Source organism: Pseudonaja textilis, chromosome 1, assembly GCF_049901715.1.
Source record: "Pseudonaja textilis isolate UNSWEBS1 chromosome 1, rPseTex1.2, whole genome shotgun sequence".
Lineage (NCBI taxonomy): Eukaryota > Metazoa > Chordata > Lepidosauria > Squamata > Elapidae > Pseudonaja > Pseudonaja textilis.
This window is the reverse complement of record NC_141990.1, coordinates 293,930,438-293,958,113: the sequence shown is the minus strand read 5'-3', so window position 1 is coordinate 293,958,113 and position 27,676 is coordinate 293,930,438. Positions and strand designations below refer to the sequence as shown.

Here is a 27,676-nt window from a genome sequence, read left to right as displayed (position 1 = left end):
TTGATCGACAACATTTACTGCATTTAAATTTTATCTACAGCTATTTTACATGAAGTTACAACATTATTGCAAAATTTTAACATGAGGTTTTTTTTCTATTTTTAGACAAAAGAGGGCTTACTGTCTAATGGAAAACATGATTATGACGATGATGACGATGACGATGAGTTAATGTGGCGAGTACCCAAGGAAGAAACTGAGTTTGAAGATGACTTTTTGGAATATGATCAGGAGCATATCAAATTTATTGACAACATGTTAATGGGTTCTGGAGCATTTGTAAAGAAAATATCACTGTCTCCGTTTTCACCTGCTGATAGCAGTTATGAATGGAAAGCACCCAAAAAATCATCTTTGACTAATGTTCAATTTTCATCAGATTTTGATGATTTTGACTATAGCTCATGGGATGCAATGTGCTACTTAGATCCTAGCAAAGCTGTTGAAGAGGATGATTTTGTTGTAGGTTTCTGGAATCCATCAGAGGAAAATTGTGGTATTGATGCTGGAAAACAATCTATCTCATATGATTTGCATACAGAACAGTGCATTGCTGACAAAAGCATTGCAGACTGTGTAGAAGCCCTTTTGGGATGTTATCTGACCAGCTGTGGGGAAAGAGCTGCCCAGCTTTTCCTCTGTTCATTGGGTCTGAAAGTGCTTCCAGTTATTAAAAAAACTGAGTGGGACAATGTTCTGTACTCTTACAGAGACCATTTTAATAGCCAACAGAAGCATTCTTCAGCAAACTGCATTTCTGCCTCTTTAGCTAAGCAAGAATCTTCTCACTATAAAGACTTGGTATATGGCTGTTTAAAGATTCCTCCAAGATGTATGTTTGATCATCCAGATGCTGAGACAACCTTAAATCATCTTATATCAGGCTTTGAAAACTTTGAGAAAAAAATTAACTACAATTTTAAGAACAAGGCTTATCTTCTTCAGGCATTTACTCATGCCTCGTATCATTACAACACCATTACTGGTGAGTCACATAGAATTTTCTCTAAGCTTGTGTACTTAAAGGAATGGAAATTATTTGAAAGAGGTGTTAATTGTATTATTCTATAATTCTCTCTTATCCCACAATCCTTATCAAGATTGTTACCAGCGGTTAGAATTTCTGGGAGATGCAATTTTGGACTACCTCATAACTAAGCACCTTTACGAAGACCCACGACAGCACTCACCAGGAGTCCTAACAGACTTGAGATCAGCTCTTGTAAACAACACCATCTTTGCCTCACTGGCTGTAAAATATGACTACCACAAATATTTCAAAGCTGTTTCTCCTGAGCTGTTTCATGTTATTGATGATTTTGTACAGTTTCAAATGGAAAAGAATGAAATGCAAGGAATGGATTCTGAGGTTAGTCACAAAAATACTAGTAATTTTGATTTGAGTATCATTTAAAATATATGGATTTATGCATAGGACATAAAACAGCAATAATGGTATAGACAGCTTTCTGTAATTCAGAAGTGCCATTTGCAATATATATTTACAAATTAATGAATGTGTTCAAATAAATCATACATACACACAAACCCACAGATCATAAAAACATAATCTCTCAGTTGTATGCATATGGATACAAATAACCCCTTGTAAAAAATAAAACAGAAATTTCACTTCCCAGGCAACAGAAAATTGAGCTATTCTTTTTACTACAAGGAGAGAGCAACTCTCCGGCTTGGATTCTACCTATGAGAAGAAGGCAAATTTGCTAAAAATTTTGCTTTCCTTCTCCACTGCTGCTGCTTCCTGTCTTATCATGTCTCACCTAGCAGCCTTCTTAGTAATGACGCTGATAGGCCTCTGCCAAAATTCTTTCCACAGAATTCCTTAATTCTGTGCAAGTAGCCAAGTAAGCCAGTTTTATCACAGTCAAACAGACTAGGATACAGTCCAGTTGTATTTTTAATATAAACTTTGCAATGACTTTTATTGGTCAACTCTTTCTGATGACTTTTAGCTCCGAAGATCTGAAGAAGATGAAGAAAAAGAAGAAGATATAGAAGTACCAAAGGCTATGGGAGATATATTTGAGTCCCTTGCTGGTGCAATTTACATGGATAGTGAAATGTCTCTGGAAATGGTTTGGCAAGTGTATTATCCAATGATGAGGCCATTAATAGGTAATGTAATTGTTTTCAGAAAAAAAAGGTTCTGTTTATTACTTTGATTAGGAGATTACAATTTTCTATATATTTTTATTATAGAAAAATTCTCTGCAAATGTGCCCCGTTCGCCAGTAAGAGAGCTGTTGGAAATGGAGCCAGAGACAGCCAAATTTAGGTAAGAATTCCTGTTTTTAATATTTAAATAAATCTATATAATAATTTTATGCTGACTTTGTATGAGAGAGAGAGTGGGTGGTAAACATGACTTTTTCCCCATGTATCAAAAACTGGTTTATACTAGTATATGTAACTCTACAATTACATATAAGGTCCATGATTTTACTTGGTTATTGTCATGCGCAAATAACCAGAAACAGAAGTTGAGTTCAAAGCACAAAATTTATTACATGCTACCTATACTCAAGACTCTGATCTACTAATGGTCAAGGCAAATTAATGTTAGATAAAAGTCAACATAATTCACTGGGGGGAGGGAGGTGGACTTTGGCCTCTTGTGGGAGCTTAGCAACTCCAAACCAATGATATGTTTGCCTTGCCTTCAGATTCTGCCAGATCATCTCCTACCGTTATCATATTATTGCAAGAAGATTAAATAAATATATCTGTACTGTGGGATTACTATTGCTATTCTTTGGAATTAATTTCATATTTACTATTTTCATTGTAATTTGACTTTTTGTTTTTGTTCTAATTTGTATTCATATAGTCCTGCTGAAAGAACTTATGATGGAAAGGTTAGAGTAACAGTGGAAGTTGTAGGAAAGGGGAAGTTCAAAGGTGTTGGAAGAAGCTATCGGATTGCCAAATCAGCAGCAGCAAGAAGAGCTCTACGAAGCCTCAAAGCAAATCAACCTCAGGTTCCGAAAAGCTGAGACGTCTTCTTAAAAAACAAATATACCATAAAGAGAAAATTTTTAAAAATATATGTGCTGAGAGGAAAAAAACTGAAGACAGCAATTAAAGTTTGGTAATAAAGTAGTTAACAACATTAACATGTATACATAATTTTGGAACTAATTGTAGTTATAGGTTTTTTGCGCAAACACAATCTTGTCTTCTTTCCTCACTTCTGCTTTGTTTAATCACAAGAGTGCTTTAATATTTAGCAAGTGTTCAAAACAATTGTCAGGTCCTTGGGTTTACTTTTCCACTACAGTACAGGTTTGCTTTGCTTAGCTTAAAGGCCAGGGAGCCATGTCTCTTGTGAGATAAATATCTGTATCTCTATTATCTAGAAATATGGATATATCTTGAAATTCCTTTAATCTGTGCACTAGTGCCAGTCACAAAGCAGTTATAAACTGTGCTGGATAATATGGTGTAAAAATAAGTGTGCCAGTATTGTCCTTGTTCTTTCCATGTCATCTTTGCATTAAGATGGCATTCCCAATCATTATTGCACTTATTTGTTAGGGACAGATTTTTAATTGAAATGTCTTGCATTCAATAGAATTTTAAATTGATGCCACATAGTCTTGCATTAAAGGTTCTTGCCTTAAAAATATGTACACCCTCAAAATTAGAAAACTTTCAGGTTTTTTTTAATCTCTTTGGAACAAATTGTATTATATTCCCTCCACTTTTAGAATGCATTTTGCAATGATAAATCTCTGTATTTACAGTACTTGTTAGTTTAGCTGTGACTTAACTTATTACGCAAGTAATAGAATTGTATTCATATATCTGTAGTGAGGTTATTTTTAACATTTCAAAGGAAATTATTAGTACAGACTTTATTTGATATTGCAAAGGAAATGTTTTTTCTTAATTTACATTGTTAAGAAACCAAGAGTCTAGACTAAGCAGTGTCCATTACTCTTGTAGAACTTCCTTTCACTGCAAGGGGCTTATGCAGGAGATTTTCTTGGTGGATTACTGCCATGGTTTACTGGAACTTAGTAATGATAATTGCACAGTGTGAACTGTTGCATTTTAAAAAAAGAAATAAGAACCTTTGACATATCGCACCTAAAATATGCTGCAGTTTTTTTTATTGGATACCTATTTAACAAATAGAGCACCTTTACACCTTTAAAAGCAATTTCCACATAATTCTTACTGTACTTTTCAGAGTTGCATGCATATTTCACCTACCAAAGCTGTGCTGTTAAAATGCCATGGAAGTTGTTGTGTGAGAGAAACTGCCATACTTTTGATACATCTGTGACTTAGGTTCTTTAATGTAGAGTGAGTAGCTTATTATTGTTGTTTAAGTTGATATGAAATCGTAAATTGTTAGGCTATGCCTCAATTTCTTTATACATTTGTAGGCACCCTTCACTTAAATACCTCAGTTCTTTGTTCTTTTTATGTCTTTTTTTTCTCCTTTTTTGCATGCATCGTTTTTTGTTTGTTTGTTTTTGGTGCTATGTGTATGTATTATGCTTGAAATTTTAATTTTTGCACTGTAACTATAATACCTCTTAATTTACCTTTATAAAAAGCTGTGGGTCATCTTGCACTCCCACCAATATCAATAGAGGTTTGCTGCAATTTTACCCCTGTTAATTATGCTTGAAGTTTGAGAGAACTGAGCAAAGTTTTTAATGTTTTCCAGCACAGTGGTTTACTCTTGATGGTTTTTAAAGTGCTAAATTACAGATAATCCTATTCTCCACATTTAAAGGCACACACCCCTTTCCACACCAGGATATTCATTCAAACTGTAAAAAAGGGGAGCATCTGGTTTATCTTTGTGAAGAATAGAATCATAACTTAGTAAGAAAAAAAAATAAGTTAAATTTCAGGATTTAATTTTGAGTGACAGATACCTTGTTTAAATTCATAATAATGAATCAAAATAGTATTTGTGTGCAGCTTAATTTAATGAGAGAATAAAATGCATGGAAGTGCATACAAGTTTTTGTATGTGTATAGCGCAACCATTTCAGAAATATGAAGAAGCAGTTTTTTCAGCTTTAAAATAGTCTGTTCTTCATTTCAGCATGAATGGTTACCATTGATTTTGTTCAAAAAGAATTAAATATCTCTCTCTCCGCCCTCTCTCTCTTGGTCCCTCCCTCCCCTCTCACCCCCACCCCAAATAGATAAAGACTGATACTAAAACTGTATTTTGGACTATGGATAGGTGCTTTGGCATTGAAACAAGACATAATTCCTCTTCAGCCTCTGATTCTTTAGTTGGTTATATCCATATTCATACATCATATTTCCGCTTTCAGTAAAGCGGGGGGACATATAAGATCTCCTTATGGAATAACAACACTGTAAAGATGATTTTAAAATAAATATTGTTAAATTCACCATTGTGGCTCAAAGTAAACATAACTACTAAATAATTGTTAGTAAAATGGTTTTTCCCAGGAACCTTTTCCTTGTTTTTTTCCAGATTAGCCTTTAAAAAATACTCATACAGGGTTTTTTTTAAATAACATGTGTTATCCCAATCACATGTATACATTTTTGCGGTTTTATAAAATGCCATACCCAAAATACAATCCAATCATATTCAACGAACACATTTCGTACTTGAATAATTTCAAAGAATAGGATATTACATGATAGCAATTGAAGAGTCTGATAATGAAATTCCCTTATCTAAACCTATTCAGTGCCTCCACAATACAACAAGCCATGTAATTGAAATTACTTAATAAGACCAATTATAAATCTGGGTCCTGCTGCTGTGCGTGTCTGCACAGTATTGCAATGTCTCTGTTCTGGCATTTAGCTCAATTGTTAGAATGCACAAAGGTAACACAAAACCCACACATAAAATTTTTGATCTTGTACAACTGTTTTCCCTTTTCTAGAAAATACAATTGAGTATTTTGGGGGTATTTTCGAGACCTAAATTTGAAAATTAGGACCGTTATTTTTTTATACACCACAAGCATCAGATGAAAGGGACTGTTGCAAACCTGTCTTGTATAACACAGATTCGTCATGTAGACAACTGAGGGGTTAATGGCATAAATGTATTTTCAGATGTTTGTGTCTATATGTTAAACTGTCTTGCTTACGGTCCTCCTAACTATGCTGCATTTTTTTAATTTTTATTATGGCTTTGTTTTGTGCTATTCTGTTCATATAGCATAAATAATCATTGCACTTGGTACCATGCTTTACCTCATTTCAAGGAGAAATACCCTTTTAACAGAAAATATGATTCGGAACTTGCTGCTGTTTTGGTTTGTTAAATTTGAATAAAACCACTAGAGTGTTTGCAGTATGTCAGTTAACTTGTACAAGTGGAAAAGGCCATTTGCTGTTGGTTTCCTATGGCATGTTAGTATATTTGTTTCATTTAAATGACTGACTAATGAAACATTTCCATGGAGCCCTTTGTATGATTAGAAGATACTGCCTCAAGTGTGTACTCCTGTATTTTATAAGATTTCTTTCAGTTGGTGATGCTTTATGCCATAGTTTTTGGAAGTTTCTCATCTCCACAGGAGTATATATTTCAATAGATACAAAAGGCTGCAACAGAAAGGAGTTGAGAGGACTATCTGTGCATGAACAGAATCTTGCTAAATGCTTCCCTCTATCTTTATCACTTATTTTTTAATTTCTTATACCACATTTTAATTTTTTTTATAAAAATGGTTAAATGTTAAATTTAACTTTTATGTACTCCCCTTGATGTAAATCTACATGTCTACATGATGGTCACTTACATTCTCCTTCATTTCGGATGTGAAAGGATCTGGTAACTTTTTATAAAAGTTCTTTTCAGTGTAACTCTTGGTTCTGTTCCATTCTAAACATACTATAAGTGGTATAAATTAATAGTAAAGGCCTTTTCAAATTGGAAGTTATTTGACCATACTAAAGCCATGCATTATTCTTCTATATTCTTCAATGAACATAGTAGAATAAGTTGTATGTGACTAATGAACACAAGGTTGAATCAAAGTTGAGTCAATCATATTGATGGCAAATTTCATGTTCAGTAAGGAAAGATTTGATAATTATAATTATATAATTTTTATTCAAAAATGTATAATTTACAACTGTAAAACATAACTGAAACCTAACAGCATTCACCAGCAGAAATCTGATAACAGATCTCCAGGGTGTCAGTGTAGAATACAAAACAGTAGCCGCAATGTATTTGAAGAATAATTCTACATATATCTGTCTGTCTCAAAGTCTGCTAATAGGTTCCCTCTACTTGTTTGTGTTTTATAATTTGGATAACCATAGACTGTTTAAACTGATGTCATTCATGTAAATGGTTTACTACAAAAGGAAGTTATATGGAGAAACAGAAGTTGGAAAAAAAGTTGAAAATTGCAGGCTTTTAAACTGTTAACAGTTTGACTTGAAAATGGTTAAAATCAAGTAGAATGAATAACATAATTTTATGGACAATAAAAGATTCCCATCACATGCTGCAGCTGTCTTAAGGGACATAAAATGTAATTCATTCATACTGTAATCATGCTGCAGGAAATTGCAGTCTGCACCTTATGGATCACAGTTACCTTTAATATTTTTTTGTAAAATTGTAGCTGAATCTATCCCCAATAAAGTTATGTTCTGTTCATTCTTGTGTTTTTTCTGTATTTAACACAGCAATGCGTATATCAGATTGGATTATTGTTCGTTAAACATACTGCCTTTACTATAAGAGCCAAGCATACACAATAAGTTGCTGATTTCACATGTACATTTGAACAATAAATAGTATATGAAATCTTTGTCAATCAAGGAACTAAATCTTCCTAAATCATAATGAGAATATAGGACAGATAGTTCATAAAAATAGTCTTGTCCACGAGACACTTTCATCTACCTTATCAGAAACAGATTTTAGGAATAGAATTCTAAGAATGAAGATAAACTAACCTGCTGTCTTGGAATAGATAAGACTTCAACCTGAGTACCAAAGCTCTATGCCCTATTTTATCCCAGAATTTTTTTCCTAATAAATAGTCTGGAAGCAGGGTAATCAAGCTAATAATTCTTCATAAACCTTTCTGTTTAAATGCAGTGGAACACTGTTTGATCTCTAAAAATTATCACTTGTTACTAAAAGATTAAAACGGGAATAGATGAGCTGAGTGTCCAATGTCTTAATCAGTATACTACAGTACCCCATTTCTACAGCAGCAATAGTTTATCCTCAATTTTACTCACAAAGCATCTTTGTAAAAAAAAATCTCTACTTTCTATAGTAAATAAGAACTTTTCCCCATTTAGAAATGACTATGTGGTTTTGAAGCCATTTTTTAATCTATCTTCCCTATACTTCTCATTAGCAGTCGCTAAAGTTCTTAACTAACTACTGCCAATCATGAGTTTACTTCAGTATACATTGCATTCAGAAAGTATTCATACCCCCTTTTGTCAATTTTGTTATGCTGCAGCCTGATTCTACAGTTGCTGAAATTCGTTTTCTTCCTCATTAATCTACATTCAACACCCCATAATGACAAAGTGAAAACAGAAATTTAGAAATGTCTGCAAATTTATTAAAAAGAAAAAACAAATCACTTTGGCATAAGTGTTCGGACCTTTTGCAACAACACTTGAAATTTAGCTCAGTGCCTCCCATTTCTTTTGATCATTGCTGACATGTTTCTATGTCTTGATTAGGTAAATTGATTGGACATGATTTGGAAAGGCACACCTCTACAGAAGGCCTCACAGCGGACAATGCATACTGTAGCAGAACAAAAGCCATGAGGTCAAAGGAACTGTCTGCAGAGCTCAGAGGATTATAACAAGACAGATCTGGGGAAGATTACAATAAAATTTATGCTGCACTGAAGTTCCTAAGAGCATAGTGGCCTCTATAATTCTCAAATGGAAGAAGTTTGGCACAACCAAGACTCACTCAAGAGCCGCCCGCCTGGTCAAAAGGTAATGGGGCGGGGTAAGGCCCTTAGTAAGGGAGGTGACCAAGGATTCGATGGTCACTGAGCTCCAGAGATCTTCTGTGGAGATGGGACAAGAGTTCCAGACAACCATCACTGCAGCCTTCCACTGATCTGGGCTTTATGTCAGAGTAGGTAGACAGAATCCTCTCCTAAGTGCAAAATACACGGAAGCCTGCTTGGAGTTTGCAAAAAAGCACCTGAAGATTGAGGAATAAGATTGTCTGGTCTGATGAAACCAAGATTGAACTGTTTGGCCTCAATTCTAAACATTATGTCTGGAAGAAACCAGGCACTGCTCATCACCAGAGGTGATATTCAGCAGGTTCTGATCAGTTCTGGAGAACCGGTAACGGAAATTTTGAGTAGTTTGGAGAACCGGCAAATACCACCTCTGACTGGAGATTTTACAGTATCCTTCCCCTGCCACGCCCACCAAGCCATGCTCACAGAACCAGTAGTAAAAAAAAATTGAATCCCACCACTGCTCATCACCAGCCAATATCACCCCAACAATGAAGCATGTTGATCATGCTGTGGGAGTGTTTTTCAGCAGCAGGGATTGGAAGACTGGGTTGAAGGAAAGCTGAATGGAGCAAAGTACAGGGATATCCTCAGTGAAAACCTGTTCTCCAGCACCCAGGACCTCAGACTGTGGCTAAGGTTCACTTTCCAACATGACAGCAATTCTAAACACACAGCCAAGACAACAGGAGTGGCTTAGGGCAACTCTGTGAATGTCCTAAAGTGACCCAGCCAGAGCCCTGACCTGAACCTTATTGAACATCTCTGGAGGGACCTGAAAATGGCTGTCTACTGATGGTTGCCACCCAACTTAGAGTATTTGCAAGGAAGAATGACAGAAAATCCCCCAATCCAGGGATGTAAAGCTTGTCATGTCATACCCAAAAAGACTCCAGGCTGTAATTGCTGCCAGAGGTGCTTCAACAAAGTACTGAGTGAAGAGTCTGAATACAATGTGATGTTTCAGTTTTTTAATTTAAAAATAAATAAATTTACAGACATTTTTAAAATTGTATTTTCACTTAGACATGGGATACTGAGTGTAGATTAGTGAGGAAAAAAATTTCAACAACTGAAGAATCAGGCTACAACATAAAATTGACAAAAGCGAAGGGGGTCTGAATACTTTCTGAATGCACTGGAAATAGTTCTTGCTTGAATTCTCTGGCACTTTGGGTGACTTGAAATGGGACATAAAACTATTTTACACTGTTTTTATTGGATTTTCTCATATATAACAATCCTTAATATAATGAATTAGAAGGCTGAAAAAAATTCCAGGCTTTATTACATACCCTGTTACATACAAATGTGTACCTGCACCAACAATGGTGAATTTTATTACTACTATTGTTAAACAATACACTGCAGATGTGTGGACAAAAGCTAAACTTCTTACCACCACATCTTATAAGTTGGATGCATTTCTAGGTATAAGCAGTCATACAGGTAATTCTCGCTTACCAATCATTCAGCACCCATTTGAAGTTACAATGGCACTGAACAAAGGACAGCTGTAACCAGTCTTCAAAGGCTACCCCTGTTGCAGTGCCCCTAAGGTCATGTGATCAAAATTTGGGTGTTGGGCAATTAACCCACATTTTCAACTGTAGTATACACCTCAACAGCTGCCAGCCACCTACTATTCCCCACCATCTCTGCCCCTTTGGCTGCCCTGAATGAGAGTGTGGCCCTTGGATGCCCATAGCAGAGTGGCAAAGCCTCTGTCCAAGGGCCTGGCTGTGGGGTGGGGCTGATGGAGGAAGAAGGGCAGTAGTACAGGCAGTGGTTCCCTGGGTAAGGTGAGGGCTGTCAACTCTGTGAAAAGGCCTTCATCAGGACAACTGTCACCCACATTACCACCCAGCCTTTGCTGGCTCTGTCCTGCTATCTTCTTCTCTGCCAGGCCCAATGAACTCCCTTTGGCAGACAAGGCTCTGCTGCCTCCAGTTATGTGTGTCCCAGATGTGTACACTTGCCCACTACCTCGATACCAGACCAGACCAGAACGGCAAAAAACTGCTGGTGGCAGTCAGAGAGGGCTGGGAAGTGGCAGTCAGATGAGACCCAAGAAGCATTTCTGATTTAATGGTTGCCCTTTAGAATGAGCTCCCAACCACTCCCAATGTTTAGTTGATCTCGTTGCTGCTGATCCTTAGAAAGTTTTCAAAGACTTGACTATTCCCCAAGCACTGGGATCAGGAGTCCTGTTGGGAGAGTGTGCAAATGTGAGCCAGATCCCCTATTATTGATAGTTGTTATGTTGTTGTTTTATCTTGGATAACCTTTTTCTTGCAAGATTCTCAAAGTAACCCTGGTTAAGCTGAACAGCCATATAAACTTTAAATAAAAATGTTTTTTTACTCTCACAAGAACTTCTGAAAAAGAGAAGATACACTTAACATAATGTGAATTAAGGTGTATTCCAGGAAGCAGAGAGAGAAGGGTGAAGCAGGGAAATCGGGGTCAGGTATTAAAAAATAGGATTTTCCCTGGTAAATAGAAATAATTGCATCAACCGAATGCCCCATTTAGCTTCTTTATAGACTTCCCAAGTCTATCAAAAAGACATTTTCCTTAGTCTCCTATCTTGGACATCAAGATACTCCTTTTGAATTGTTGATAATCTGTTAATTATTACATTTATGGAAGAGATCCAATCTAAAAAGCTAAAGAAAAATTTCCTAACAGTGAAAATAGTTAATCACTGGAATGGCTTGCCTCCAGAAGTTGTAAATGCTCCATCAATGGAGGTTTTTAAGAAAAGATTGGACAGCCATTTGTCTGAAATGGTATAGAATCTCCTGCTTGAGGAAAGGGTTGGACTAAAAGACCTCAAAGCTCCTTCCAACTCCGTTATTTCCTTAGCCTCTTATAAGTTTTCTTTATCCTAAGGTTAGAAAAACCTGCAGTCCTCCAGAAGTTGATGAACAATTCCCAGCAACCTCAGCCAACCATGATGAGGTATAATTCAACAGTTTCTGGAGAACCACAGGCTTCTGGATCTTTGACCTTAAAAAAATAAAACAGCTTCTAAATCAGGGCTGTCAAACTCCCAGCCCGCGGGGCAGATGCATCACGCACTGGCCATGCCCACACCCAGTTTAGCAAAGGGGGAAAAGGTCCCAATACGTCATGTGATGCCACCAGGACGCCAGGAGTTTGACACCCCTGTTCTAAATGAGTGGCAGAAAGATGATTAAATAATAAATCACATCACAAAGGTGATCAAAATAAAGCCTTTGCCATAGGTTTGTACATGAGGATGGTAGAGAGATGGCTAATGATTCTTGTTATGAAAATAAAAGCATTGTCAGCATGTGTCTATTTTCATCTCCAAAATATAGAATATATAAGTGGTAGAAAAACAGGTCAAAGAGATAAGCTCTTAAAAAATACAGAAGCATAAGATGGCTAAATAGTGTTTTCTATCAGGCATGGACACAACAAACTATGAAATTCCTTTCTTGCCCTGACTTGATCAGGAAAAGGTCCAGAAGAATACAATGTTCATTTTTTAAAAATGTTATAAACACTTATGAAAAAGAAAGAAGGCAGGAGAAAAGTTCATTTAAGTCCTTGACTAAAAGAGGCTACTTCTGCTGTTGTAAAAAGGCACTTAAACTGTTCCAGTGTAATTGCAAACCCAGAGAAACTCAAGAAATTCATCTTAGCTAATAGCACTTGACTGTCACCATGCAACCTGTCCTGCCATTTGGCAATGTTTGTTAAGACACCTTGAGTCTGAGGTTTTTAATTGTTGGCTAAGTATTTGTATAACACAGATACACACAAAGAAAGAGAGAGAGAGAATGAAGTTTATCCAAAGCCAGAGAATGACATGAAAAGTTTTAACTTAAGCAGCAAAATAGAAAGGCTAATCTTATTTAAAAGTAATATGTGTTTCTTGATTGAGTGCCCAGATACACTCAGCTGGGACATTTTAGTGGAATCGGTTCTAAGTTGTTATACTGAGCTATAGAGACTAAGGTTTCCTGTGTTCACATTGCCAGACCTGAAATACTCTTGTGGCTGTGTTTAATAAAGAAACGAAAGTCTCAGGGTAAGGGGATATGATTTTTTATGACAGAAGGAATGCAAATAACTTTTAGTCTCCTTGCCTAGACCGGGTTTGGTCTGATTTGATGGAGTTTAATAATGACTTATAACCTGTGCTGACAATACACAGGCCTCTGCAACGTCATTTAACTCATTTATTCTGCTTGCTGTAAAAACAAAGAGATGGCAAATAAATATATGGAAAGTTCATTGTTTGTCAGAGGGACCAAGCCAAAAGTTTTCAGTGACCTTTTAAAATATAGTCCCTTGCTAGTACTAAAACGTCTGTCACTCAACGCACACACATGCATGACTTGGCCTTTTAACCCATGCATCTTGTTTTTCTCTCTTTCAACTGGTTGTATGAATTTCAAATCAGCTGTAGCTCTTTAAGTCCTCCCACCCTCTCTCTCTTTCTCTCTCTCTGCATCAGAGGATTACTGTAAATTGCAGCCTGACAATTACAATGTACAGCGCACTGGAGAGTTATTAATGGATAGGCCTACTGATGGCCTTTCAGCACAAGATCGGGCCTGGTATTCCTCACTCGTAATTGGATCCAGGACTTGAGCCTAGGCTGGAGAAGAGGGGGCAGGAGGGGGGCTGGGTTGCAGGGCCCTGTTTTATCAGAGGAAGGTATCAATTGATCATAGATAGCTCCTATTGGCGACGTCAAAAGCTCTAATTCACCCTTTTCTTCCTAATGACTTGTATGGGCTTAAGCGGCTCCATTGCTTGACAGCCTGCTCAGCTCCATTGACGAAACCCGGCAGGTGGTTTTAATAGAAGATTTCAATGGGGAGTGATTGTAGGAAAGACCATGAGGCAGGCGGAGACACAACAGAGCTGAGGAAAAGGAGAAGAAAGAGGCTGTCTGCTTTCGGTACTATGAGAGAAGGCTAATGTGACGAGAACTGAAGTTAACCACCACTTCCATTTACTTGGCACCTGCGGGGGGCTAGTTGAAAGAGAAAAACCCAACCAGGTTTCAAATTTTGCCTGGAATTTTTCTCTTTGGATTGGCTCTATATTTTAAGCAGAGTATAAATTATGCTTGACACATGTAAACGGAGTGTGGTGGTGGCACAGATACAATAACCCACTCAAAGCCATCCTGGAGTAGAGTGGCATGGAAATACCAGTAATAAAAAACCTCTTCATTTCCTTCTCCTTAAAAAGCAACAACAGAGGACTTTTTCTCAGAGTAAAGGCTAGTATGTGTGTGTTGGTAGGAGGAAGTAATCTTCCAAATAATTTATTTATTCAGAGATGGAGTAGTTCTGTATAAGTATGCACTCTGAGTCTAGGATTAGACACACTTAAGGATTATCCAGTTTGAACAACATTTCCTGGACAAATACATCAGTAAGCATCCAGCTGTTTTTTTCAAGCTATATGTACTTTGCTATATGTACTCTTCACTTCAGTAATCCGTTTAAGAAAGTAAATACCAGAATGCAAATAAAATGATGTGATTTGGGACGATGAGCACAAAAATATTTTGGGACAATGTGCATACAAAAGAAGTGTTTTAAATAAAATGCATGCAAAATATAGAAGAAAAGAATTGCAGACTGATGGAGATACGGATATTAATATTACTTGTTAATGCATTTGTATAGTCATATAAATCTTCTCATGCAATTGCAACTCAAAAATAGCTTGCAATAAAAATGATTAAAATCAAACAATAATTGCAGAATGACTACTTCAAACTCAGTGCATCCACAAAACCTTAGCAACCTAATTGGTTTTTAATGACAAAACCAGTCTGTCAGAATAATCTAAACCAGGGCTGGGATTCTACCAGTTCGCACCTATTCACCAGAACCAATTGTTAACACTCTAAGCAGTTCAGAGAACCGGTTGTTAGAAGAAATTACTGACCTAATCCTGTAAGGAAGGCAGGAAGGAAACATTTTGCTGTTGCTTACAGAAACTGCCTCTCTGTTAACCTTTATTACATTCTTGGCAGGGCTAGACTTCCTGTCTCAGGAACTTCTCTGGAGTTTTTTTCTCCTCCTTTGCTGGTACTTTGCTTGTGTGGAATGACCATTCAAAGTTACAATGGCACTGAAAAAAGTGACTTATGACCATTTTTCACACTTACGACTGTTGCAGCATCTGCACAGTCATGAGAGGCCAGGCGAGGAGATGCGTGCCTCGATGTGAGTGATATTGAGTTGGCCACGCCCAGCTAATAACATGACCACCAAGCCATGCCCACCAACTTAGCCACGCCCACAGAACCGGTTATTAAAAAATTTTAATCCCACCCCTGATCTAAACTCTTAAATCTTAAATCTTGAATTTGGTTCTGTAACTAACTGACAACAGGTAAAGTTATTACAGCAAGACTAGGGACCGCTTAAGTGCCTCACTGAAATGGCAGCTTTCTGGCCAAGTTCAAGGCTACCTTGAGTCCATATGGGCCACATTTAATAAACTAAACCAGGAGTGTCAAACTGGCAGCCTGAGGGTCGGATGCATCATGCATAGGTCACGCCTACCCAAGCTCTGCAAAGGGAAAAAAGTTGTGAAACATACGATAGCTACATGAGACCACAAGTTTCACACCTGTGAACTAAACCATGAGTTTACTATTGTGGGAACAATTGAACTAATTCTGCAGAGGAGTACATTCTTAAATTTTAATGTATTCATTAGATGTATAATCAGTTGTGGTTCGCCAGCAGCCGGTGCAGACAGCAATGGAATCAGACAGTAGGGAAGACCAGGGACCAGTCAGGGAGTCTGTAGAGGACTTGGACCAGGGTCCTGCATCCAATGCAGACATGCGGCCAGGACTATTTGGGAGTGGGATGCTGCCTTCAGAGCCTTCAGAGTCTGGCAGCAGCGAGGCAGAGGACCAAGGGAGCCTGTTCCCAGTGCACATATGCGCAGAGCTGCTAGAAGGCAAGAGCAGCTGAAACAAAAGGGGCGACTCAGGAGTAAGGCTGGGAGATGATTGCCCCTCCCATAAGGTATAAAAGTCAGGCCAAAATGACAAAACCTTTACAGGAAGCAAAGTAGTTTGATCGGTTCAGAGTCATCCTTGAAGCTCTCTGTACTTTGGTTGGTTTTTCTTGTACTCAGTTGGTTTCTTTTCTAGTTAATTTGATACTTCTGTTTTGGTAGCAGTTCTCAGAACTGAAAGGTGTGTGCTTATCTTGGGGGACTGTTTGAACTTAATTCTGGCTGGGAACGAAAACAATTCCCAGTGTTGCAAAATAGGTTTTGTTTTAAAAATAAGTTTGTGCATAATTATGGTTTATGAAGCCTGGGTCAGAACATAACTTAAGAATTTCAATCAGTATACAAATTCACCCCAACAGACAGTGAGAACAGACAGAAGGCTGGGTCTTTGCCTTGGTCTAATATTTTAACCATCAGACTGACTCCTTCACTCACCTACTTTTCAGATAGATCTCAAATTAAATACATATTAAAATAAGCTGAAATAGCATTTGAAATAAACTCCATAAACAATTTGCCACTTAATTGCCTTTCCCCCCCAAAACAAACAGATCTTGGGATTGAAAACAGAACAGCAGCTACATTTGATGTTAAGCAAATCCAAACAAAATAGAACAGCTGGAAAAGGAAACTATAACCTTGTGTTAATGATTGTGTAATAAATACATCTGCAAGATGTTGATGGAATAAAAGAATTATGCCAATGAACTTATTTTTACAGGTTTGGCAGTTTTTGCTTACTAGCAGTACACGGTGGCATTATTTACTAGAGATGAACTTTTGGATACCACAGGAGTGCTTAATTTCTACTTAAGCAAACCTTACAATGGAGAATTGTAACTGGTGAGCAAATTGTAACTGGTGAGGAACAGCCTGCTCTCTGTCATCTGCCATAAGAATATTTTAAGGGTTAAAGAATATTTTAGCCCTTGTGTAACAGTCCCTCCAGATCTGATTCAATGCCAAAATATAATCCACATAATGGTAGTGACAATAGTTGGTGTCTGCCACCTGAATTAAAAACAAAATTATGAAAATCATGTGTGTAATCTCCTGAGTTCTACAGAGAGAACACAAAACCTAAGAAGAAAGAGCAAACTAAATCTGCTAGCAGAATATCTGTCCAAATTGTTTGTCATTCTCATGTAATTTTCAATTATGCTGTTTAAAGCTGTTTCAGGAATGCTAGTTTTTGTTTTCTTTTTATAGTTAATATCATTTTTCATCATATTGTAAGTCACCTTGAATTGTTGAGGTGCCCTTAGTAGGAAAAACATTGTATTGAAAAAAACAGAGCTCCCAAAAGGAATTGGAAGTTGGTTTATATGCAGATGCTCTTAGAATTGCTATGGAAAAGGCACAGTATAAGACACCTTGGCTTGTTTTAAAACTTCTAAAACTATATGGTAACACTACAAAACAGGTACAGAATTATTCAGGTGTGACATACGTTTGCACTCCTCACTGATATCACAAGCACTTTATCCAATAAATATCCATACTGCTTGAATAGTTACACAGTAGCACATAGTGTGTACATTAATAATGGTGACACAACATTGACAACTCAGTCTGGTACAGCAAGATATTGTGGTCTGAGTGCTGGGGAAAAACTATTCTTGCCATAACAAAACCAACTTTTGGAGGAACAAGTATAGGTCCACTGTGCTAAATGAACAATGATTAAATAATTTGTATTATATAAACTTTAAATTAGAGAATGTGGAATAATTTACTGCTTTTTGATAACTAAACCAATATGGATTATAAATTGGCTATAATGTCATTTCACTGTAAAGCAAATATATGTTGTTTTGTGTTAACTTAATTTAATCATCCACAATTGAAGATGCCATCCTTTTGCAAGTTCAGCATTTCTATGTTCTTCTTCTGTGCCCCAAAGTATTCTTGTTTTAACAGTGATTCTCAAACTTAGCAATTTTAAGATGGGTGGACGTCAGTTCCCAGAATTCCCCAACCAGTCTACACAAGTTGACAAGTTTGAGAAACACCGCTGTAGAACATAATGATGCTGAGAACATAGTAATTCTGAGATTGGTCTGTTCATAGCACTGATGCTCAGTTGTAAAAGTTTTAAACAAAAACTATTTTTAAACTTATGCATCATCTGCAACTGTTATAAACATTTTCTTCCATCAACATGTATATTTTCCTCAGCAAAGATGTATTTTGTTTTAGGTCATGGGAAAGGCCTTTAGGCAAAAGGATTCTAGCCTGATTTGAAAGTTGCTCTGGATTCTCTAATCCCACAGTGTCATCAGTGCTGGAGAGCTGAATGGTTTATTTCCAGCTCAACTTGTATGTACTCGAAACTATATGAAACCTAGTACTTTACACTGTTTTGAAATGCTACAGTTCCCCAGACATTGTGGAAACTCTGGTCTCCTCACTGCCCAACTTTTGTTCGTATCTTCTTTAGGAGGTCTTTCATATGGAATGGTGGTTTGATGGCCTTGCAGCTCACTCAAATGTATTTTTCATAATGCCAAATGCCTACAGCATAAAGTTATGTAGAGAAAGAAGGATGCCAGCCATTTTATTTTTTTCTTCTACATTATGGGTATGCGAACCTCTTGGTGTTTTGTTTTGTTTTTTGTTTTATTCTAGAATCTGCAGAATGTGAAGCCACAACTATGATTGTTTGATAACTGTTGGTCCATGTATGCTTGCAATAATGAGGATAATTAATTGCAAGTGTGCTTGAAACTTATTCTAAAGGTTAGGCATGAAAACAATACTGCAGGGAAACATGTAGATCCCAGCTTTAATGGCCAGTGGGCATTGAATTAGTAGGTGAAGGGAATGATGCAGAAACACTAGTGCATACAGTAGGAGTGTCAAAGTTGATTTCATTGAGGGCCACATCAGGGCTGTGTTTGATCTCGGGGTTAGGTGGGCAAGGCATGGCCGGCCACTATGGCAAAGCCCACAGGCACCTCCCCGAGCTCCATTTTTACTGGCAAAGAGATGTACAAGGCTGTTGCAGCCAAAAATGCGGCCTGGGAGGGCCACATGCACCCCCCCCCGAGCTCCATTTTAACTGGCAAATGCTCTGCGGGCCAGTCCTTCACTGTTTCCAGGATCCAGCATACGAGCCTTGAGTTTGACACCCCTGGCATATAGAATAAAAAATCATAGACAAGTTGGAAAAATATTTATTCTTACATGTATTTATAAGCTTTTTTTTTCTTGTTAAGTCATAAAGCAATTTGCAATAAATAACAAAAACCACAAGAATAATTGCAAAATAATGATACAACAGAGAAATGGTACTCCAGTATGTGACAATAGACAAAAGAAAGTGGTTTACAAATGTAAAAGAGCTAAAATCGCAATCAAAATGTAACCCAGTTAAACAACTAAATAAGGCTACTGTATCTGGTTGCAAAATTCCAGAGGCCCACTATATGGTATGGCAGTCAATATTTAAAAGTTTTGTGTAAGTCTTTGCTGACCTGATCATCCTGATTTTTGCAAAGTGGTCTCCTGATCCTAGGAAACCATATTATATTGTGTAAAGAGACACACCATGCAAAAACACTACCTGGGAAGCTGGGAAGTAGCATTTATGACTCCATGCCTGTAGAGTTGTAATTGTAGGAATGTTCCAATCTCGGATGGCAAACCTCAGATAAAGAATGTTTCCAAGCAAATACAACTCAGGCAAACAAAGTCACTAATCTATGGATAAAGGAGGATTAGAGAGGGGAAGTAAACATATGTTAGACTTTAACTAGAGATAATTAATTGTATGGATTATTGTACTAAACAGTAATGAAAGTTAAGCAGTAACCAAAGTTAACCAATGATGGGGGATAACTAAAAATGTATATAAATACAAGACTATACTCCAATAAAGATTATCATGATTCAGTTGTTCATGATCAAACAACTCGACTGCCTCATCATTACAACACATGCCAACCACATAATATGGGCCAGATTTCTGTGAGGTTCAAATCCTCTTGTATCATGAGATCAGAATCTCAATCACCATTAAAGGCAGATGTCAGCATACTGACAGATTGGATTTTAGAATAACACTGAAAATTCATTGCAGATGATAGTTTCAGAGCTTCCCAAGAGCTCTTACTAATAGATGGTACTTGAAATCTGTAAGAGTGTATGTAGTATATGTAATTTCTCAGCCCTGACTATATTGTTGCTAGAGGGCAGTGATTTGTCTGCCTGCTCTGCCCTCTTGAAAGAGCTCTGTGTGAGAGACATGACAGATAGATCCCCGATGGCAAGCCTTTGGCAAGAAAAAGATGCTGATAGTTCTTAGAGCATAAGCAAAAGGTATAAAGCAAGTCAAACTCTCCAGGGGCCAGTAGACTTTGGGGCAAGATAAAGCACCTGAGAAATATTGAGTGAGGATTAACGTCTGTCAAAAACTCTCTTGTCAGAAATAATAAAGTCCATGTCAGCACAGGATATGGAGATAAAACAGGTCCATGTTCTAACGGTGAATATCCATACTATTTCACAGATGAATGGAGTTCTGCTAAACCAAGTTACCTGGCAATGAGTTTGGTTCATTTTGAAATACTTCATTTACAAGTACTTGATAATTCTTTGAATGACAGAAATTCTAGCATTTTCACAGGCAAAGAGATTGTTTTCTTAAATCATCCTGGTTCTCTCATATAGATTTTTGCACAAAGAGACTATGAGGTGAATCCCCACATGCATCTTCATTATCAAACTTGCTGATTCTGTTTCTTACATCTCTTGAAATGAGAATGAGAATTTCCGTGGATTTGCAACAGGCTCCTGTTTTGTCCAATTTCCCTTCAAGTGATTAGGGGGGGATATTGTGCCCTTATTCAATAGCTCCACATCATAGTATTTTCCATATACATTTGGCCAACCAATATAGGAGAATACTTGTAGCTCAAGGTTGAAAGGTGGGGTTCTTGATGTTCCCTGGGCTTGCTTGTTTTTTTGCAGACATTTCATCACCCAAACCAGGTAACATCATCAGTGCTAGTAGAAGTGAGTTTGCTCTTAGTTTATATTCCAGTGGCTTGCCATGTCAGTGTTGATGGGGATGGTTTTAGAGGTTCTTTGGATGGGCTGTTTATTGTTGGCTTGTTTGCCATTAGTTGGTTGGAGTATTGTTTACTTGATTGTTGGTCTGATATTTGGACTTATTCTCTTATCACCATAGCTAAAAATTATGACATTTCAGGCGGATACATTTGGGGAAGGATGAAATAGATTATTTCTAGTACAACCACCACATTTTATTCAGTGAAGCTTGTTTCCAGATACATTGGTATAGAATTGCAGCCTAAAATTGCCCTCTTCACTCTTACTGGAAATTTGCTTAATTGAACAAAATACGGCTTAGTTTTGAATAGAGAAGTATATTTCTGCAATGTAAGTCATGTAGGTCCCAAACCTACTGAGATGCTAGTTTATGAAGATGCAATATTAATAAGTGCCTGTAGGCCAGACAAGGAATAATGGATGGAAACTGAACAAGGAGAGATTTAACCTGGAAATAAGGAGAAACTTTCTGACAGTGAGAACAATCAACCTGGGAAGGTGTGGGAGTGCCATCAGTTGAGACTTTCAAGAAGAGATTGGACTGCCATTTGTCAGAAATGGTGTAGGGTCTCCCGCTTGGGCGGGGGGTTGGACTAGATGACCTACAAGGTTCCTTCAAACTCTGATTATCTGTTATCTGTTATTGCTATTTCTGCTACTCTATTGAAATAATCCTACATTCCTATCTATCTCATGCTGTTACTAATTTCTGTACAGTGGTTATATAAGGTACATAAATGTTTATTGAAGAAGAAAATAAAAACAATTTGATTTATTGTTTTGTAGACAATGCAAAGGAGGGCCCAAAGCTCTTTTGGAACATATTTCATGCTCAGAAACCTTTGCCTCATGAAAATTATCAGTTCACCATGACTGAAGCAAACATATCTGCTCTTGCCTGTTTCAAGCAAAATATAAAGCCATGTAGCCTCAAAATTCCAAAATGAGATGTCATTATGAAAAAGTATTTGATCCACAAAGTGCTCCAAATTAGCAAGGAGGATATTTTTTTAGAGTGCAAGAGAAAGCATCTCACTCCCTCAGAAGGAATAAAAACCACTGAGCTTTAATGTTGGACTAAGACCAATGGTTCAAAGGCAGCTTCAACTATAAAAGCTCATTGGATGATTCTGAACCATTTCGTTACTCTTGGACAGTCCAATCTATCTCACAGGGTTGTTTTACAAAACCAGATTCCTTTTGTGTTTGTGTGTGTGCATTTCCTGCTGCTAAACCAATGGTTCTCTCTGTCCAGAATGTGGACTTTGCTGTCTTCAAAAGAGTGGTCTTTGTCTTTCAAATTCAGATGGACTGTTGAATCTTATTCTGATGGGTTTGTTCACTCCACTTCACAAATAACATAGGAGAACAAACGCATCGGGACAAAATTCAGGTTTGAAAGAGGGGGTCAAAGAGGCCATCTTTGTTAAAATTGAAAAGCTCTCTCTCAACAGAGGAGGAAGGATAGGACACCACCAGGGGTGATTTCAAAAATTTTCCCTACTGGCTCTGTGGGCATGACTTGGTGGGACTCAGTCTCTAAAAGGAAGAAGGCAGGCGGGTGTGGTGAGCTTAACCAATTCAAATCATCCCTACCACCTCTCCTTGAAGTGGTGGGAGGTGGTTGAATTTTATCCCTGGACACCATCTATCTCCAGTTTACAACACAGTCCTTTTAGCAGTTCCAAGAAGATTCCATACTCATTTGCATTATTCAGGTGACCCTGAAGGCACATATAAACTTCTAAGTGGCCTCAATGACTCTCAGAGTGCTAACAATCAGATAACTGCAAGGAATATAAATCCTTCCATTCTCCACCAATCAGTTAGAACTGAAGATGTTTCTTGGATGAGAAGTGAAAAATCTTCAAGGAAAAAAGAAAGAAAGTCCAGTTGCCTCTGGAAAAAACACCTTTGGTGCAAGTACCTTATCTATCTTGTGGCTTTAACCACAGCAATATTGGCTTTGCATGTCTTGGGAAGTAGATTCCACTTCCAGAATTTTTTCAGATCTTCCATTGCTCTTCATTCCAAGACTTTTTTCTGTTGCTGATGAAGATGACAACTTCTCATTTTTGCCTGATGGAATTGTTACAGCTTTGTAAACAGAAATTCTCCATCTGATTAATGCTTCTCAAATGGATTGGGTGCTAATTAGAGAGATGTAATAATTTGGGGCAATTGATCTGGTGAAGAGTCTCTGTGCATATCTATTGTACATTATTGGATTAGAACTGCTAGCATTTTTGGACTTTAAGGGCTTTAAGCTTGGCACACTGAAGTCTCCATGAAAGCACAACTGATAACTGCAAGCAAATACCAAAAATCAATGGGTAGACTGGTTCTTTGAAACTTCTCCAAACCAGAATAGGATAGGAGCTTGCCTGCATGTGAGCCAAACAGCTGTTCCTCCTGAGGAGGCAGCAAGGCAGTGGTCTTCCATGGGTTTGAGTGTTGGGAGAGAAAGGATTAACCATTTTGCCCCTTTTGCCTGTTGCCTTTGTATTTAATGTATTTAATGATTTATTAATTTACAGTCACTGTTAAGATGACACTATTTTTGTTATTTGAATTGCAATCTGCCCAGTCATTTGAATGAGATAGGTGGTGTATAAATTTAATAAAATAAATAAATCTTGCTCATCATCATGGCAAAGCATTTTAAAGGACATTAATTTCAAAAGCTTCACTTTCTAATCAATTTTGGAAACTGCCAATTAAATCTATTAGAAACCTTGAGAATGACAAGTCTGAAAAGTCACAATGAGTTTAGCTTCAACTCTGAACAAAAAAACCCACCTTCATTCTAAGCTTAAGAATTTAAAGAATTTGAAATAATTAGCAAAAAGCTAAATAAGGCTTTGATATAAGAAAATTATAAATGGATGAAGAGTCCAGTTAAATTTGGAATATTGCCTTTTACTGCAATATTTTGGGATTAACTATAAATTTAGCTTCCCTTGGAGCCAGATTAATTTTGACTATCTTAGGTTATTGTACCTTATAATAAAAAAATAAGCAACTGTGATTTTAGAAACTGGACATTAGAGAAGACTAAACATTCTAAGTAGTGGGAAAAAACAAGCCTACTTTTAGTGTTAAGATTGGGACTTAAAAATTAACACAAAATGTCATAACATTTGAAATATTAGTGGAGATCTTTGAAGAATGGAGCCGGAAATTAGTAGCTACAATATCAACAATGTCAATAATGATGACTCTGTAAATAGACTATATATAAAAGATGTTAATGAGGGAGTGACAGACGTGAGACAAATTTTAACAAAGCAGAGAAAATACTGAAAGTGGGATTACAAATGACAGGCAAAAGAATGATTTAGAAAAATATACTTTATTGAATATACAAAAGAAACTGGCTTAAAAAATTTTAAAATGGAAATGCAGATTACAAACCAAGACAATGACCCCCCAAAATGTTTGTTATTGCATCTACAAAGAGGTTTGTTAAACTCTTGAAAAATCGGGATAATGAATAGCAGAGAGAAATCAATTTGAATGAAGATTACAACTGTTAGAAACAAAAGGAAGTAAATTTGATTTATTTGATAAAGGTTAAAATTAGATTTTGTTATAGTTTTTATGCCAAGAGTAATTGCAGCAGAATCACCTAAGGTATGAATGTCATCCCATCTGCCCACCTAAGTAAACATATATCTATATTGGGTAGCAGCAACACAAGAAGGTGTGCAGACAGACGATCATTTTAATGACAATGGCAAAGGCATTATTTCATAGTGCATGAAAGAAGGCAGCAGTAAACTACTCTTGCGCTTTATCCCCAAAGAAACCACATAGTCAAGAGGGCATACCGCCAACTGGCAACCTTCTCAGATCAGACGGCACTCAATAACTTACTGAGGAAGAGCTGAGGATCTTCTGGCATTTGAGTGGTATTTATGATGTGATTAAGTTAAAGCTTTTAGGATGTCTAGTTATTAAAGCTGCCATGTAGGAAAAGAAAATCCAAAGCTGCAAAGAGAGAATTTTGGCAAAAACATGAAACTTAAGAAGCATGAACACGGAGAAGCTCAACATAGTGAAATATGACATGAATCAACTGCACATTGACATCTTAATCATTAATAAATTGAAATGGATATGATTGGATACTTTCAATCAAAAGATGGTGCTGTTTACTACTGAAGACATGAAAAACAAAGAAAGAACAGCATTGCTTTCAAAATTAGGAAGGATTCCGCAAGGACAGTACTTGGATGCAAAGTAAACAATGACTAAGTTACATCAATTTGACTTTGCAGATAGTTTAATATGACAGTTATGCAAGTTTACACTCCAGCCATTGGAACAGAAGAGGAGATTGATGAGTTTTATAGTCAAGTTCAATCTGAAATTAGCAGAGCATGCAAGCAAGATGTGCTGCTTGTGATTGGAGACTGAAATGCCAACACTGAAAATATTAAGGAGAAAAACTGTTGCAAAATCTTGTTTCAGTCCAGACAAGATTTTCTTAAGCCAGTGTAGAGTCAAGCTGACATGAGCATGTTATAAATGTTAACTGTGGATATGCCCCATGATGCAGAATTAGCATCTTGCAGCCCAGCTTTAGTATTATTCCAAAAGGAAACACTTGGAGAAAATTAAAGGGAAAGAGAATGAAAAATAATGCATAAGGCTTTAACAAAGTATTGGTTTCATAGTGACATTATCAAAGGAATATTGAAATATAAAATTCATATACCAATAATTCTTTATAGTCTTGTTTTACTGTTCTGTGAAGCTTTCTGCCCTTAAGCCCTACAACAAACTTTTATTAAGTTTAAAGGAAACAGATTCAGAAACGGAAGCAAAAATATATTCTTTTTCCCATCTAGAAATTATAGTTTAAGCTAAAAAAATGTTTAGGAGTGGTTAATATGCTCCATTTCAAAAGCTGTACAACATGATGGAGGAATGGAAACAGAAATCGCCTGCTGGGGACTCATCCATAAACTTAGTGCTAAACTCCAAAAACCAGCAATTTTCCTATAAGTCAGTCCAATCTTTTGTTTTTCAGTGCCCAATGAATGAAGTTGTAATCTTTATAGGAAGGGGATTAATTGGAGAAAACTATTATATTTCTAATGAATGCAATGGGTACAAGTATCCAAGATTACCACTGAGAGTAAAAAAACAACAACCCTTCAAATTCTTATGACCAACTAAAACGTTGCTTTGGGGATTTGTCAGTTATTTTGGATTAATTTTGTTAACCCCATTATCAGAAGAAATTGATTGGCAATGAATGGTGATAATTTCAAAAAAAACAAGCACAAAAAGATTTCACATAGTTATGATGGCCACTAATTTGTACTGCTTTTCAAAGGGATTAGACTAGCCTTTCCCAACTTGGTGGAGACCAGAAATATTAGGATCACAATTCCCAAAACTCATTGTCACCATGACTGTGATAGTTAGAAATTCTTGGAATTGTACATATAATGCATCTAGGCAGACAGCAGATTGGCAAAACCTGATTAAATAAATTGAAGGGAATGAAAGAGAACATTCCATCATATATCACCTGAATCCAGAGATACAATGTAACAAATTGCAACCATTGCAGTGGAGGTATCCTGATTCCATGCATAGTTCTTATGCTTCCTGAGACGACCTGTCTGGATTTATGGGAAGCATGCCACTGCACTACATCAGTTTTCCCCATTAACTGTGATGACTGGGGATTACAGGAGTTGAAATCCACCACTTCTGGTCCAGCACTGATGATGTTACCTACATCTGTAAGGGAATAAGCAAGCTCAGAGAGCACCAAGGACCCTCATGTCAACCCTGAGCTACAAATATTCTGGAATTTGGGGAAAGGTGGACTAGAGCAATAGATAAGGACTAGGTAACCTTGACTTCAAAGTCTCTGGGTGGTCAGTCACCAAGCCTAACCTATTTCAAACATGGTTTCAATGATAAAAATGAGAATGGAAATAAAGAAGTGTGTATGCCACCTGATTAACTTGGGAAAAAGTGGCAATAAATGAAACAGTTGTTAAGATTTTGGATTTTACAAAACCAGCTCCAAAAATATTATTTTAATAGTTATTATTGCTATTACTCATTGGCATGGGTATTCTGACAACTTAAAAGCTAAGTAGAGGTTCCTGTAGCTATGATGTGTGTCTGTGTGTATTGCACAAATTGAGAAAATAACATGGTGTGTGTAATTTCATCAAACCAGTAAGATCAGTATAAGATTCCCATCTGAAGATTAAATGATGCAGTTACTGTGACAGAGCATCTTTCTGGAATCTCTTCAGTCAGAAGACCAAGCAACCATAATTGCGGATTCTAGTGGAATATAAATGTAACAAAAATATTCTCAACCACTGAGATGACATCATCTGTATTTCAAAAGATCTCATGTTGTTCACTCCCAAAGCCAGAGAAACCACAGCTTACTTTTTATGTCATAGAGATCAGTGACATTGTGCAGATGAAGAAAAACACAAACAAAACACAATTAAGGCTTATAAGGATTAGTGTGTATATACATATGTGCTTACTTGCACACCCAGAAGGAAAAG

The 27,676-nt window shown here is 36.9% G+C and overlaps 1 protein-coding gene and 1 long non-coding RNA gene across 5 annotated transcripts in view; one reads left to right on the top strand and one right to left on the bottom strand.

Annotated features, from left to right (window-relative positions):
- Positions 1–7,657, top strand: part of DICER1 (dicer 1, ribonuclease III) — a 61,265-nt gene extending 53,608 nt beyond the window's left edge. For all 4 annotated transcript variants that reach the window (XM_087922128.1, XM_087922125.1, XM_087922126.1 and 1 more), the window contains 5 exons: positions 106–985; positions 1,101–1,369; positions 1,977–2,139; positions 2,224–2,299; positions 2,852–7,657. In XM_087922128.1, the coding sequence (XP_087778254.1) occupies positions 106–985; positions 1,101–1,369; positions 1,977–2,139; positions 2,224–2,299; positions 2,852–3,017 (1,554 nt within the window). In that variant the 3' untranslated portion in view covers positions 3,018–7,657. The remainder of the gene's footprint in view (positions 1–105; positions 986–1,100; positions 1,370–1,976; positions 2,140–2,223; positions 2,300–2,851) is intronic.
- LOC148128257 (uncharacterized) overlaps positions 1–27,676 on the bottom strand; it is a 299,527-nt gene that overhangs the window by 59,860 nt on the left and 211,991 nt on the right. The window lies entirely within an intron of this gene.